At 47.3% G+C, this 15,242-nt stretch overlaps 1 protein-coding gene across 4 annotated transcripts in view; it reads left to right on the forward strand.

Moving 5' to 3' along the window:
• Nucleotides 1-4,686, forward strand: part of ELMOD3 (ELMO domain containing 3) — a 66,370-nt gene extending 61,684 nt beyond the window's left edge. For all 4 annotated transcript variants that reach the window (XM_050940179.1, XM_050940180.1, XM_050940182.1 and 1 more), the window contains 2 exons: nucleotides 2,158-2,285; nucleotides 4,091-4,686. In XM_050940179.1, coding sequence (XP_050796136.1) covers nucleotides 2,158-2,285; nucleotides 4,091-4,314 — 352 coding nt within the window. In that variant the 3' untranslated portion in view covers nucleotides 4,315-4,686. The remainder of the gene's footprint in view (nucleotides 1-2,157; nucleotides 2,286-4,090) is intronic.
• The last annotated feature ends 10,556 nt before the right edge of the window (nucleotides 4,687-15,242 follow it).

Here is a 15,242-nt window from a genome sequence, read left to right on the forward strand (position 1 = left end):
GGATTATAGGGTTATAAGAGGTAGCCAGGGTCAATTTGTCAAGAACAAATAATGCCAAACCTTTCCTTCTTTGACAGAGTTACAGGCATAGTGGATAGGGAGGAAGCAATAGATGTGATGTATCTTGATTTTAGTAAGGCTTTTGACACAGTCTTACATGACGCTCTCATAAACAAACTAGGGAAATGTGATCTAAATGAAATTACTATACGGTGGGGGGAAAACTGGTTGAAAAACTGTACTTCAAGTAGTTATCAAGGGTTCACAATCAAACTAGGAGGAGGCGTGTACTGGAGTCCTGCATAGTTCAGTCCTGGGTCCGATATTCAACATTTTCATTAATGACTTAGATAATGGAGTAGAGAAATGCTTTTAAAATTTGCAGACGCCATCAAGCTGGGAGGGGTTGCATATACTTTGGAGGACAGGAGTAGAGTACAATACAGAATGACCTTAATAAATAGGGGAATTGGTCTGAAAGCAACAAGATGAAATTCAATAAAGACAAGTGGAAAGTACTGCATTACGAAGGAAAAAATCAAATACACAGCTACAAAATGGGGACTAATTGGCTAGGTGATAAGTACTGCAGAAGAGGATCTGGGGATTGTAATGGATCACAAATTGAGTATGAGCCAACACCGTGACTGAGTTGTGAAAAAGGCTAATACCCTTCTGGAGTGTATCAACAGGAGGTAATTGTCTCCTCAGCTCTGGTGAGACCTCATCTGGAGTATTGGGTCCAGTTCTGGGTGCCACACTTTAAGAAAGATGTGGACAAATTAGAGAGAGTCCAGAAGAGGGCAACAGAAATGGTTTAGAAACCCTGACTTGTGAGGAAAGGTTTAAAAACCTGCCTGTTTAGTTTTGAGAAAAGAAGACTCAGTGGGGACATGAGAGAGACAAGGTAGGTGAGGTAGTACCTTTTATCGGACCAGCTTCTGTTGGTGAGAGAGACATTCTTGAGCTCTTCTTCAGGTCTGGGAAATATACTCAGAGTGTCATGGCTAAATACAAGGTGGAACAGATGGTTTAGCATAGTAGTTAATACGTATTTCAAGGGACCGTTCAAGGTGAAATGATCCCAGCTACAACTGCATGGGGACATGAAAACAGACTTCAAACATATGAAGGGTTGTTATAAAGAGGTCTGTGTTGAATGCTTCTCCATGTCCACTGAAGGTGGGACAAAAAGTAATGGGCTTAATCTGCAACAAGGAAGAGTTAGGTGAGAGATGTTAGGAAAAACTGTCTAACTATGAGGGTAGTTAATGTTGGAACAGGTTATCAAGGGAGCCTATAGAATCCCCGTCATCGGAGATTTTTAAGAACAGGCAAGACAAACATCTGTCAGGGATGTATTTCCTCTTGCCTTAGTGTTGGGGGATGGGCTGGATGACCTCTCAAGGTCCCTTCCAGCTCTACTATGATTCAGACACCTTGCAGAGATCTAAATTGACTGGAAAGGAAAGGAATCTGGGGATCATTGCGGACAGGCCAACAGATAGCTGTGGTCCACGTACAGCTGTAGTTCTCAGAGTTATAGTAGTTAATGTCAGCAAAAAGAGTATCAGAAGGGAGAAAAAAACTCATGTTTCAGGGTTTAAGCCAATCTCTGTTAGAGATCAGGGTGAGACCTGATGTGGGGATACGTCATCCCCCATCTACTATTGCAGGGTTCTTATCCCTTCCTCCGAGGCATCCATGGTGCTGCCCTTGTCCATGTCAGGAAACTGGGCTAGATGGACTTTGGGTCTAATCCAGTCTGGTGGTCCCTGTGATGCTGAAAATTAAGCTTTAAAAAAATCAATCAGTGGCAGTGTCCAAGCATGGGAAATTTGTGCTGGAAAGGTGAAAGTTTGTCGAAGGTATAAACTGTTCTAAAGGGGGTTATAACAGAAAGTGTTAGGCTGATTTAATAATAGCCATCATAACTACTGTACCACAATAGCCATCATAACTACTGTACCACTGTACCAGGAAATTTGTTTCCTTCGTTAACTCCCTTTGTTCGCAGGAATATGTCTCCGGCTGGTGTAAATCTCTGTCAGGTGGATCTCTGGGGTCGTGTTTCTGTACCTCGTGCCCCTTTGTGTCTCTGGATTTGCTGGGAAGGCAGAGGGTAGAGATAAGCATCACCGTCCTTGTCTCTTACAGAGAATGTAACCGCAGACAGCAGGTCATTGCAGTGCTAAATGATTTGTATGTGGCCACCTCCCTGCGTCTCTACGTCATCTGGAAAACGCAACAGAAAACAATTTCTGACTCTGGCTTCGTTCTGAAAGGTGCGTTTCCCTGCATCTTTTCTAAGCAAGGGACAATAACTTCAATGTATGCAGGACAAATACTGCTTGTTCCATACACCATTTGTGAGAGACTGGCCTGTCGGCACCCAAGCTAGGGGTTGAGGAGGGAGGGCCTTAAGCTACCAGTGTCCTGATGTTGTAATTGCTTACATGATGTTCAAACCCAGGGAGTCTCCATTAATACTCAGTTGAGAGTCATTGGGCTTTAAAAGATAGTATACCCAAGGTAACTGGGATTTTAATCGCCACATGGGATTGTCTGTAGCTCCACCTAATCACCTCTGATTGTGTGGTGTAATTACAGTGGCTGCTCTTTAGAGATAGGGCTTTTTAAGAATACGTTTTGGAAAACGTAGTGTTTCTTATGGAGGGAAGCTAAGACTTCACTGTACCCTGCTTTATGCTGCGCCTCTGCTCAGACAGGGAAGGCTCTGTATGTGTTACATGATTGCAAAATATGGAGATTGGCTGCTAGCTCCAGGGGAAGAGTTAAGAGGTTGATGTAAGCTGGCAGCTGTAGTGGAAGGTGTATGTGGGGAGAGAAGTAGAAGTTATATATTTTAGGTGTGTTGTTAACTCATTTCCTTGCTTATGTGGTTTTTTGCCAAGTATGTTTATGTGGGTGTGAAAATTTCAATGTTTCACCCTGAATTGTAAGCCAAATTGGCAGTGAGGCCTATGATTAAGGTTGCTTAACACTTTCCATTCTAAGACCCTAAGATTTGGTTAAGACTTTGCCAAGATTGAATCATTTGGGCTAAAATTTTCCAAACTAGGTTTCTGCCTTGGGCTGAATTTTTTTTTTTGAATAGTTCAACCATTTCTGAGGTGAATATTTGTGAGGTGTTCAGATATTACAGCAATGAGCACCCAAGAAAACCTAGGAGGAAATTAGCAATCATGTGCTCCCGGCACGGTGAGAATGGTGTGCACCAAATTAGGCCTGCATCATTCACTGAGTGGGATTAAAAAGAAATCTTGAATAGCTACCCATTCAGGCCAGGGTCCTGTGGGAGAAATAGTATGTGATCATGTAATTAAAGATTGTATCATAATGCGTGTACAACACAAGGGGGCTGAATTAGGGCATTGTGGGACAACTTTATTTCAACCATTTCTTTAACTTTTCTGTGCTTGACTTTACAACCTTAATAACAATCTTTTAATGTATTTTTAATGTAATTATGTATGCGTTACTTGTAGCATTGGGCCTTAGCTACAACAATCAATCTATTTTCTTTCTGTAAAAACCAAATTAGAGCCACAGCAGGGTTATTTATCTCTGCGTGCAAAAAATAAAAAGAAGGTAAAACCTGCCTGGTGAGCAGAGAGATGGATGTGTTTATTATGGCTGAAAAAGCATCTTCAAAAAGTGAAGCTCAGGTAACCACAAATAGATTGGGGTTTCTCCCTCATCCGCACCCATGTGGTCTGTGCTCTTCCCTGGAGCTGTGAGGCATTCCCATCTGTTATGATCAGCTGGGTGTATCACATTTGGTTTCTGGGTGAGAGCCCAAACTTGGACAATGGGGAAATGATTTTTCCAAAGGTGTTTTGAACTACAAGTTCCAGTCCTTCATAGCCATTGTGGTTACGTGCTCTGTCCTGAGAGTGAAGCACATGCCTAAGGAGACACTGGGCCAAACTCTATGGGTAAAGCTTAAAAATATACCAGAATAGTGTTAGCCCAGAAAACGTGTGAGGCTCAGACTGCCCCTCCTCCATCTCAGCGTCATGTCTTTTCATATTGATACTAGATTTTTTCCCCTTCTCCCTCTTCCCAGAACTAGAGGCATTTGCCAAAAAGAAACCGAAGCAGCTTCTGAGATATTTGGAGATCTACATGAGTGGAAGAGCTGTGTCAGTAATAGATGGTGGTTTTCAACACCCTTCTTCCTCCTCCGGTGTATACCTCAGCTCTGCCGTCAGCAACAGCAGCAAAGAGATAAACTTCACGGGAGTGTGCGACCCACAGGTTGAGATGGAAGGAGAGGCCCGGCTGATCTGAAACCAAGGCAACACCACTGGCTGGGAAGATTCTTGTAAGACACTGACAGAGGCTCCCATTGGCAGAGCTCATTAGTGGCTGCTAGTCCCTTGCCAGTCTGTTCACAGTCACTTGTGAAGGGTTGGGAGGTCTGAGATGGTTCTAGAGTAAGTGCAGCCTCAGAGCCTCTAGGCCAGATGTAGTGGGACATGCTGGGGGAAGTTGGTGGAGTTGGCAATGGAGACCTAGACACCCTGCTTCATTGTACATGCTGTAATGGTGGTAGCAAACGGTCCCCATCCGTAGCAGGCTTTTATCCTGAATCCACTGAAGTGTGGATTGACTGGGAGGCCCTTGTACATACTGAGAATAAAAAGCTGCTTCAGTTCTCAAGGGTTTCAGTTTGTGAGAGGTGTTAAGAAGCCCACGCTATTGTTGCTGAGCCCTGAGGGAGGTGAGCAATCGAAGCAAACTGCAGACCTGACTTCCCTTCAGCTAGGATTCTCCCAGGGGGAGCTAGCAAGCGGGTAGGAGATGCAAAGCTAGCAAGGTGTTTTAGTCCAGCCATTGGGCACCCACTGAGAATGTGGCTCACGGTTTGTATAGGTTCATCGGTGTTAAGCACTAGACATGCTGGAATTGGGGTCTGCCTGTCTCTCATGGGCACTTCTTTGCTGCCACTGCTGTAGCATCTGAGCACCTCACGATATTTAATGTATTTGTGCTCACACTCCCCCGTCAGGCTGGGCAGTGCTGTTGTCCCTGTCTTGCAGATGGGACTTGAGGCCCAGAGAGACTGTGACATGCTCAGGGTCACACAGCAAGTCTGTGGCAGAGCAAGGGTTGGAACTCAGTCTCCGGAGTCCAAGGGTATTGTCCCAGTCACTGCACAGTAAGGTCCCGCTGTATGTGCCAGTGAAACGTTCTCCCTTGTAGTGTGTTGTGTAATGTGGTGGCTGAACAGTTCAAGTCCCCTGCAGCTTGGGCTTCCCTACTCCAGGTTAATGCTGTTCTTACCGTCCTTGTTTCTTATTCTGTGCATCTGCTCAAGAGTCTTCCTCCAGAGTCTCAGTAAAGAATGATGAGCTTTACTGAAACTCGGAATGGGCAAGATCTGTCTGGATTAGGGCCTGAGGGAACAGTAGTGAGACACAGACCCTTGGCTGCCAGCATTGCCACGGTCTATCAATTCAGATGCTCCTGACTCTAGAGGAAAGTTCAGGAGAGACGTGGTCATTCAGGTACATGGCATCCACCTGGATAGCTGCGGGTGGGAGCTCTGGTCTATGAGGGTATGTCTGTGGGAGTCAGGCTTTTGGGCTCTGTTTTTCTAAGCTCATGCTAGAGCTTCCACACTGCATTGTAAACCTGGGTTTGCAGTTGCTGGACCTGAGTCTCACAACCGTGCCAGTGCATCCATACTGCACAACACAGACCTTCTGACTTGGATCTGCTGCTTGACCTGCGTCCACACTGCACAATGACAGGGATTAGATCTGAGTCACAGTCAGAATTGGGCTCTGACCCACTTCCCTTAGTAGGGTCCTAGGACCTGGGGCCCGAATGCCTGCTGATCTGAGTCCGATTGATCTGTGTCTGAATGGAAAGGGGGCTCAAACCAGAGTTAGAGCTTAGGCTTAGCGTGCCTGAGATATACACTGCAATAAAACATCCACACTTGGCCCACGTCTGCTCACTTGGGCTGCAGGTTTATAAAATTGCTGTATTGACATTTGCACTTGGGTCCAGCCCAAGCCTGAATGTTTACACTGAACAAGTATAGCTCCGCAGCCTGAGTCCCTGAGCTAGCTGATGTGGGCCAGCCGCAGGTGGTTTTTTGTCGTGTAGACAAACCCCGAGAGGCTAAGGCAGGGAAGAGCAGAATCACGTGAAGTGTTTGACTTTATGGAATATTGTCCCCTAACTCTTCTGTACTCAGCTGTAGTGTCCTGCAGGAGTCATAAAAGCTTATTAGCTGCCTGGGAGAGAACCCCCCCAGCACAGGCACTACATAGGACAGCTGAGGGCTAGTCAGGCCCTCATGCAAGCCAGAATGTGGGGGGTGAGCTGGGGCAGGGAGCGCAGTCCCCATAGGCAGCCCTGGGGGGACACATGGGAGATCCCTAACACTGCAGTTATGATCACAAGAGAATTCCCTGTATTATCTGGGCTCAGAAATTTCTGAAATTCTTTGGGCCCCTGGCTGGGTCTCAGCTCAAAGGCGAATATTTGCTGGAAAGTTCCAGGAAATTCCCATTCAGACATTTTTGAATGATTGATGGAGAACAGATTTTTCAGCTTTACACTTGTCCCTGCCCAAAAACGCTTGCCCCACAGAAACACCGGTGTTGCCTACTCTTGTGATTTTATCGCAAGTCTTGTGCTGTTTGGTGTTTCCCTTAGGTTACTATCTCAACTGATCAGCACAGAGGTCAAGGGGAGGTAGGTGCCTAGGTGCTTTTGAAAATTCCACCAGCTTCCTATCTTCATCTTTAGGCACCTGAACGCCTTTTAAAAATCAGGCCCTCAGAGACTTGCCCAGTGTTTCAGGGGAGTCCAGGGTTTTGATGTGATCACCAGCCTGTAAGTACTTACATGGGGAGAAGATTTCTGACAGTAGACCTCTCTAAGCTCGTAAACAAAGGCATGACAAGATCCGGTGTCTGGAGGTGCTGTTCCAATTGGAAATAAAATGTAATTTCTGAACAGTGGATTAAGAACAGTGGAGGCAATTAAATGGATAACAATTAACCAGCGGAACAGCTTCCCAGGGGCCCTGATACCCTGTGTCTTCCTAAAAGTTCAGGGTGCAGTTCTGGGCGGGGGAGGTGCATGGCTGAAGGCACAGCCCAGGGGTGGGGTGGGGAGCGGGAGATAGCTCGGTGTCAGCTCTGCCGTTCTGCGCTGCTCCAGTGGCCAAAACGATCTCTGCATAAGTCACAGCACTTGGCAGTAGCTCACATTTGCAGCCCAAGATCCTGTCGTGTTGGAGACCTGCCTTGTTCTCCCTCCCCAGCCCTGTTCCCAACAGGCTAGGGAAGGGAGGGGAGCAGCTTACGGTAGTGCTGCCCTGGGGAAGTTCTTCCATGGTGTGTTACTCTCTTGGAGCAGCAGATAGGGTCCAAACCTGCCTTAGGCTGCAGTTCAACCCCAAGTTCACACAGCAGGGAAGAATAGTCCCTTCTGCTGCAGGCGTGGTCAGGTGAGGGTCTCTGGCCAGTGTTCTGTAAGAGATCCACTGGCTGATGAGAGGGCTCCCCGCTAGCCTGAGCTCTATGAAAAGACCAGTTAGAATGAGCAGCTTATTGTAACAGATGCACTTTGAGCATAGGCAGGGAGATAAAATGGTCCAGACTTTGTGATCCTGCAGGGTGCAGGGCATGTTCCTTAGGGGATGCATCTCCTGAGTGGCAGAGAAAGTAGTTTGCTTTCATAGTCGTCTTGTGCTTTATGGAAATCCAGTGTGTTCCTACTCTGCTGAGGCCCCATCCCTAAATGGGCCTTTTCAGCTGAACCTTGTGCCTCTTTAGCACAGCACATAGGCCTGTTGTCTCATATCTCTGGCTTGGAAATCTCTCTGTCTCTCTGCAGTGCAGTGCATGCAGATTCTCTCCATGTGCCACTACCTTGGAGCTGTGGACACTAATTGTAACGGGCTAGGCACTTTCCAATAAACCATTGGCATACCGTTTCCTCGTCTCTATGCTTACTGAGGACAGGCGTGGCGTTGTTTACATGCCCGCTCCACTCACATAGCCTGCAAAGGGAATGGCCTTCCACCTCCTACAAGTACTGAGTCGGCAGGAAAACAAAAGGGGAGCCCTCAAGCCGAGTCTCTGTGGGCCTTTGCGAGATCTCCCTCCTGTAGGCAGTGATGGGCATGGCAGTTAATGGTGACGAGATCTGGAAACGATGGCCACCTTGGCACCTGTGGGCCCTGAGACCCTGGTTTATTTTCATTCCCTTTGGGCTAGAATCCTGAGCTGGAATTGTGTGGCGTGCCTCGCAGGGGTGCAGCGCAGGAAGGCACCGCCTGGGGGATTGGCTTTAGGCCACCTTTGCCCACCCATCTGGTTCTGGGATGCCCTGGCTGTGCTGTGGCCCCTGGCATAAAGCAGAGCAGCCAGTAGCCGCACACACACAAACCCAAGCAATGGGGCCGATGTAGACCAAACACTTTGCGCTCGCCCCAGCACCTTCCCCCTCAGCCAAGCCAATTATGGTCTGTTAGGCATATTATGGTAGCACGTAGGAGCCCTGGTCATGAAAGGACCTCATTGCGCTAGGGGCTGTACAGAAACAGAACAAAAAGATGGTCCCTGCCTAAACTCCCCACCAAGCCAGTCAGGACTTTGGGGAGCCTCCTCTCCCTTGGAGCAGACTTGTTCAGGGCAAGAAGCTCACGCGTCTTCACCTCCTGGGTCTCTCCTTGGAGCATTCAGCATCCTCTGCCCCTCCGTGCACTTCCCACAGCGAGCCCACCCAGGCGGGGTCCTGGGGAAGCCACAGGGTCCTGCACCCCCACTTCGCAGTCAGATGTGTCTCTCAGCCAGCCAGTAAAACAGAGGTTTATTCAATGACAGGAACAGGGTCTAACACAGAGCTTGTAGGTACAGCGAACCGGACCCCTAGGCCGGGTCCATTCTGGGGGGCAATGAGCCAGACCCCCCACGTCTGCACTTCACTCCTCGTCCCCAGCCGACTCCAGACTAACAACCCCTCCAGCCCCTCCTCTCTGCTCAGCTCCTTTCCCGGGCCAGGAGGTCACCTGATCCCTTTGTCTCCAACACCTTCAGCTGGCACCTTTGCAGAGGAGGGGCCCAGGCCATCTGTTGCTAGGAGACAGAGTGCCAGGCATTTAGGTGCACTGGCCCTTTGCTCTGCAGCAATCACACACCTGATTCCACCACTTAGGATATGGCTACACTTGGAGATGTGCAGCGCTGGGAGTTACAGCTGTGTTCGTACAGCTGTGTAGGGAAAGCGCTGCAGTGTGCCCACACTGACAGCTACCAGCGCTGCAGTGTGGCCACATTTGCAGCGCTCTTGGGAGTGGTGCATTGTAGGCAGCTATCCCAGCGTTCAAGTGGCTGCAACGTGCTTTTCAAAAGAGGGAGGTGGGGTGGAGTGTGACGTGGAGCATGGGGGAAACAGAGTGGATTTTTGGAGCTGACACTGTTCTCAGCTCCCTGCCTTGCAAGTTCTAAGGACTGGAAGATACACAGTGCCTACCTTCAATCATTTTACAAGTTTTGACCTTTCCCCCATCTGTCTCTTATTCACTAAATGCAAATTATGCACTCCTAAATAGTCTTTAGACCATATAAGCAGCTGCTCAACACTACCCCTTCCCTCTCTCCTCAAGCAAACAGCTGTGAACATTCCAAAGCAATTCCCCTTCCTCCGCTCGCTCTCGCTGGAGCAAAGAGCAGCTTTGTTTGTTTTTTAGCTAAGTAGCTACGGGGAGATCGGAGTTCAGCCATTCTTCCTGTTTGTTGTGGACAGGAATTCTGGGATACCTCCTAATACCCTGGATTATAACAGCGCTTTTGGTGGCTACACTTGATGACCAGCCCTGCATCACCAGCGCTGGAATCGCTACACTCCAAGCAAACCAGGTGTACAGCCAGCGCTGCAACCAGGGAGTTGCAGCGCTGGCCGTGCTTTGCAAGTGTGGACACAGAGTGAGTTGCAGCGCTGTAACCCCATCACCAGCGCTGCAACTCTCCAGTGCAGCCATGCCCCTAGATATTAAGAACTGCCTAGGAGACACTGAGGCACCAACACAGTATTCAGAGCAACATTAAGAACATTCCCAGTTCGTCACAGTCTACCTCAGCCAGTGCAGAACATGCTCTGCAGAGAGCTCTGGGCATGGAGGTTCCCTTCCAACCCATACTCACCCCCACATGCAATCAACCTAGTGATGTTTCTCTGAAACTGATAAATCAATTTACAGTGCTCACAGCAGCTGCTGCACAGTGCTGGGTATAAATAATAGAGCTGGTCAAAAAAAAGGGGGGTGAAATCTTATAGGAACACCCCCCCATACACACACATCTTACTTGGTTTAAATTTCCCAGCATCTCAAGGGTTGGTTGAAAAAAGATTGTGAAATTCTTGTTCAAGATTTTCCCCATTTTTAAAATTTAATTTCAAAATCCAAAACAACTTCACCCATCTCCAGCAAACAGCACTTCCAGTAAGAGTGGAAGAATGGCAAACAGCCCCAGGACTCAGTCGCCCTTTGCTGAGTTTTCATTTTCTTCCTATCAATAACATTAGGGTAGGGGGCTGAAAAGGACTAGGCACTGGCCCCAGTGAAGAATTAGGCCTAGGCTGAGCATTTCTGAAAATTCTCTTTCTCATCAGCTGAAAAGTATCAATATACCATACTTGAAAAGGGAATTTCAATAATTAATAAAAGATACCTGACCTTGGAAACAGAAATCCTCAGAACTGGGATAGCATGAGCAGCAGGCATTGATTGTATTCCCATAGGCCCAACTTATTGTGCTAGGACGGTGATACTCAGAGCTCAGTGATTCAGGAGCCAAATTAGTGATCAACATTACCCAAAAGAGCCACAGTCGTGTGATTTCATAGTTTCATTTACTAGTTATATATTTTCTCGATTATTCTGACAAAGTAGTGTTATTTTATCCATTATGGTTGGTTAATAACATAGTAAAAACATCCTGATTGGTTAATAACTTGGATTGGTTAATAATCATTGGCTTCAAAGAGCCGCAGGAGACACATTAAAGAGCCCATTGCGGCTCCCGAGTCTCAGTCTGAGTATGACTGTGCTAGGGGCTGTACACACACATTAAGAAGCCATTCCTGCTCTGAAGGGCTGGATATCTAAATAGGCAAGACAGACAAATGGTGGGGGAAAGGAAGTGTTTTAGCTATCCTGTAGTTAAAGTGGAACTCAGCTTTCCGTTTAAGAGCTGGGTTTTATTTTCAAAGCCCTCTGAAATTCACATGCACAGTCTTGAAAATTGCAAATTTGGTGTCAGATCTGATCAGTGGGCTCCCAAGATATTGTGCCTAGGGAGAAAAGGAGCTGTAGGTAAAATTTTCCTATTCTAACCATATTTTTGTGTGCAATCCTGTGACTCAAACTACAGCACTGATCCCCTGCCAAACTGACACATCTCCTGATCTAGTTTGATCTCAGCTAATGCGCAGCCCTCACTGCCATGTAGATCAAACAAGATATAATAGTTATTTGGGGTGGGAGATGCGATTGAGCCCTGCAAACTGGAATGTGCCTAGGATCCACACCAGAGAAAACAATTTGTGTGTTGTGACACTGGTGAGTGAGAGTTCGTAGAGACACTCGTTCCACGGCCAAGGGCCCTAACCATTGGGCTATTGGCTATTCAGGGCTGGTCTCTCTCTCTCTCATTTCTTTGTGAAAATTTCTAAAGAGCTTGCGTTTGTCCCATTGTGGAATGGGAAACATTTTCAGAATCGTGAGACCTTTCATGAGTTGGGTAAACAGTTTCCTGACCAGCTACAGTAGATGCCAGAGGCTGCACATTTTGTACAGATGAATACGCTGTGCGGGGCTGGAAACGGGCTTCTTTGGGAGTTGTCTTGGGGAATACGGAGAGGATTCCTACCGTATAGATGTTGTTTAAACCTCAGTTTATGGTTCAGTGCTGAACACTGGTGAGGACGCACACAGAGATGCGGGCAGGAAACAAACTCTACCCTGTGTTTCCACAATGGTGGAATGCAAAAGTGGAAAGCATAAGCAAAAGGATCATGCAAAACCTAATATCAAATCAGAATTCAAAGGCCTCCCCTGCCTCCTGTCCCCATGGCCAGGCAAAATCTGGAGAGTTAGAGGAAGTAGTGCCTTTCCTCTTTGACCGTGATCAGTTGTGGATGGGCAGTGCTCTGTTTGGGATGATCTTTTATTCAGAATCTCTGCATGAAGGCCACACGTGCGCTGTCACAGGCCTGTTGGGTGACCTCGGGCGAGTCACTTCCCCTCTCCGTATCTTGGTTTCCCAACAGCAATAATTACAGCTCCTTTGTAAAGTGCTTTGAAATCTAGAGAGGCAAAGTGCTAGATGAAAGCTAGATAGTGTTATATGCTGCTTCCTTACCCTGACCATCCTGCAACAGCTATGTCCACCCAGCCTGTTCCTGCTTATGTTCTTCAGGTACGCTCAAGTGTGGGTGGAAGGCGACCTCGGCAAAACCTAATGAGAGAAAATCACCGAAATAATCTGCTCACTCCAAATGTTTTGTTGTGTTTTCTTCCCAACCACTGCCTGGCCTGGCCACATGATGTCGCCCTGTGCTCACAAAGTACTCAAACCGCACAGAGTGACTGGAACGTCTCCTGCGTTCTTACATTAGATGAACACACGGTGATGCTGCGAGCTCCTTGTGCACGTGAGCCTCTCCACCCTCGCATGCCTGCGGATGTGTACCCTGTGCCACGGCAATGCGCTGCCACTCCCTTAACATCCTGCTCGTCAGAAACACTGATCTCAGCTGCCTCCTCGGCACAGGTGTGAATGAAGCATTGGGCTTGCTAACGTTCTGCACGAGAACAAACCCAAGGACGTTCCCAATGAGCAGGCAGCTGCCACCATTTACCAGTGGTTAAAACATCTGCACAGCCACCACGCAGACTAGCCACGCTACTGTTCTAACACGTACACAACTGCCACCATGCCAGTGCTCTGACAATACCCCACCCTTGCAAACACTGTTACACCTTGATGTAGCTGGAAATAGGTAGCCTCTCAAAAGCAAACTCTTCCCTTCCAGGGCATGTCTGCCGAGATCCTTGCGTTCCAACAGAATACACTTACTTGTTGTAGATCCCTGGATTCAGTCTATTCATACAGAATGGAAGCGAAGCTCCCTAAATTCACATACATCTAAAGGTCCCACACCCATCATGTTGACACAGAGCCCGAGCATTTTCAGGTGATTTGGGGATTACTTCCCAGTGTTCAAAGGGCCCTGCTGAAGAGCAGGGCCTGGGAAGGCGGGGAAGAGATATGGGGCCTGAGAGGTGGCATCTGGAGGTGGAGGCAAGGTGAGGAACAGGGGAAAGCAATAGCTGAAGAGAAGAGACTTGAGATGCTACGGTAAATAGCTTCCCACTAGGGGCATCCTGATGTCATGTTTTGGAAAGTAGGGAATTCCTCTTTCAGGAAGTGTTTGATGAGAGAGACAGTACATGTGGCGGAAGGAATACAGCCTGAACGTTGTGCTCGTGCACAGGGCATGGTGTCAGAAGTGAGTCGGCAACCGCAGCGACGTGAAATCAGAAGCTAAAAACATTGCAAATCAAGCAAACAAAAAACCAGAGACAATAATCCTGGCGCTGTCCCAGATTCCCATCCCCAAGCAGACAGGCACAAAAGGGGATGTATTTAGCCATGGGACATTCTTTTTTAGATCACAACAGGAAATCTACGAAATTGCAACAGGGCTGAATGAAAAGGAAAACAAAATAAGAGCAGTCACGCTATAGTTGCAATGGGTAAAGGCCCCTGCATGTGCTGATAGCACCTGGATATGGCAGCAGCAGAGCGGGAGGACCCATGTACAATCCTAGAAGTGCGCCCAAAGTGTTTTCAGCCCACAGAAAATGTCAGATACGAAAGGGATCTTTTCAACAAGTGTAATCAGGAAACTGGAGTAACAATAGATGAGTATATTGCCAAACTGCGCCAAATGGCTGACTCATGTGATTATTGACTCTCACAAGATGAACGAACTCGTGATAGGTTAGTAATGGGGACGAAAGACGCAGGAGTTTGAATGAGAATGCTCAGCGAGCCCACGCTAATGCTACCAAGAGCTGTAGACATGCGCAAAAGCTAGTGAACCAGCTCACATCCAAATGCAGCGCATAAGTGGAGCAGGCACAGAGATAATTCACCAACCTGCACAGGGAAAGCATGAAAACACAAGGGAAAATATCCCCAAATCCATATGAAAGCAAATGCATAAATGCAAGGCAGAGGAGATACAATGCAAAGGAAAATCTGTGGTGGGCGTGAAATATGATGCTGGAAAAGGCTCTGCAGCATGTGGGGTCATATACAATAATTGTGGCAAGAGAAATCATAATACCAAAGCTTGCAGACCAGAAGAGGAGAGATGGAAAATGTACCATATCAAGGAAGCAAGCAGTGACTCAGAAGATGAGATTTTGCAAGTATGTGACATTAACGAGGTACAAAACAGCAAATGTAAATGGTTTTTAAAGCTCAGCCTAACATCCAATGCAAAGACAAAGGCAGCAGCACACAAACAGGAACCTGAATGCTAAAGAGACAGTGGCGTATCAATATACGTAGGAGGCTACAAAGACTTCTTCAGCATTGTTCAAAGAAGAAAATGAAATTGCAACTAAGCAAAGCCAAATTAAACTGATCCAGTGGCCCAAGCTTAATACTACCAGGACAATAACTTACAAGCAAAATACCAAGAAAAAGTATACTGGCTGAAATGTCAGTTTGTACAGACCACATAGAAGCCATTGCTTTCCCCTAAAACAAGTTAATTCATGAACCTACTAACACTAAATCTGGAACAAATGATTCACACAATAAACACAGAAGCAAAACAAAAAACTTCTCCAGAGCAGACAGTACACTTCCTGGGCTATGAGTGTTACAGGGAAGTGTCCCTACCCTCATTAGTGCCCTTTCCCCAACAGTTACCTCCCATTCCCTTCTTCCAACCAAATGCATGTCATTCCTTTTCCCCCACTAAATCCCTGTGGTTCTACTTCTGCAACAACCAAAGCTGCTAAAAGATGCACATTATAGCCTTCCTCAAGGTCACAGATGTCTGGCTGGGGAAAGGTGTCCTAGGGCAGGAGGGGGTGAGCTGGGGCAGGTCTCATAGACTCATACAAGATTAGGGTTGGAAGAGACCTCAGGAAGTCATGTAGTCCAACC

The sequence above is a fragment of the Gopherus flavomarginatus genome, chromosome 2, assembly GCF_025201925.1.
Source record: "Gopherus flavomarginatus isolate rGopFla2 chromosome 2, rGopFla2.mat.asm, whole genome shotgun sequence".
In the NCBI taxonomy this organism is placed as follows: Eukaryota; Metazoa; Chordata; order Testudines; family Testudinidae; genus Gopherus; species Gopherus flavomarginatus.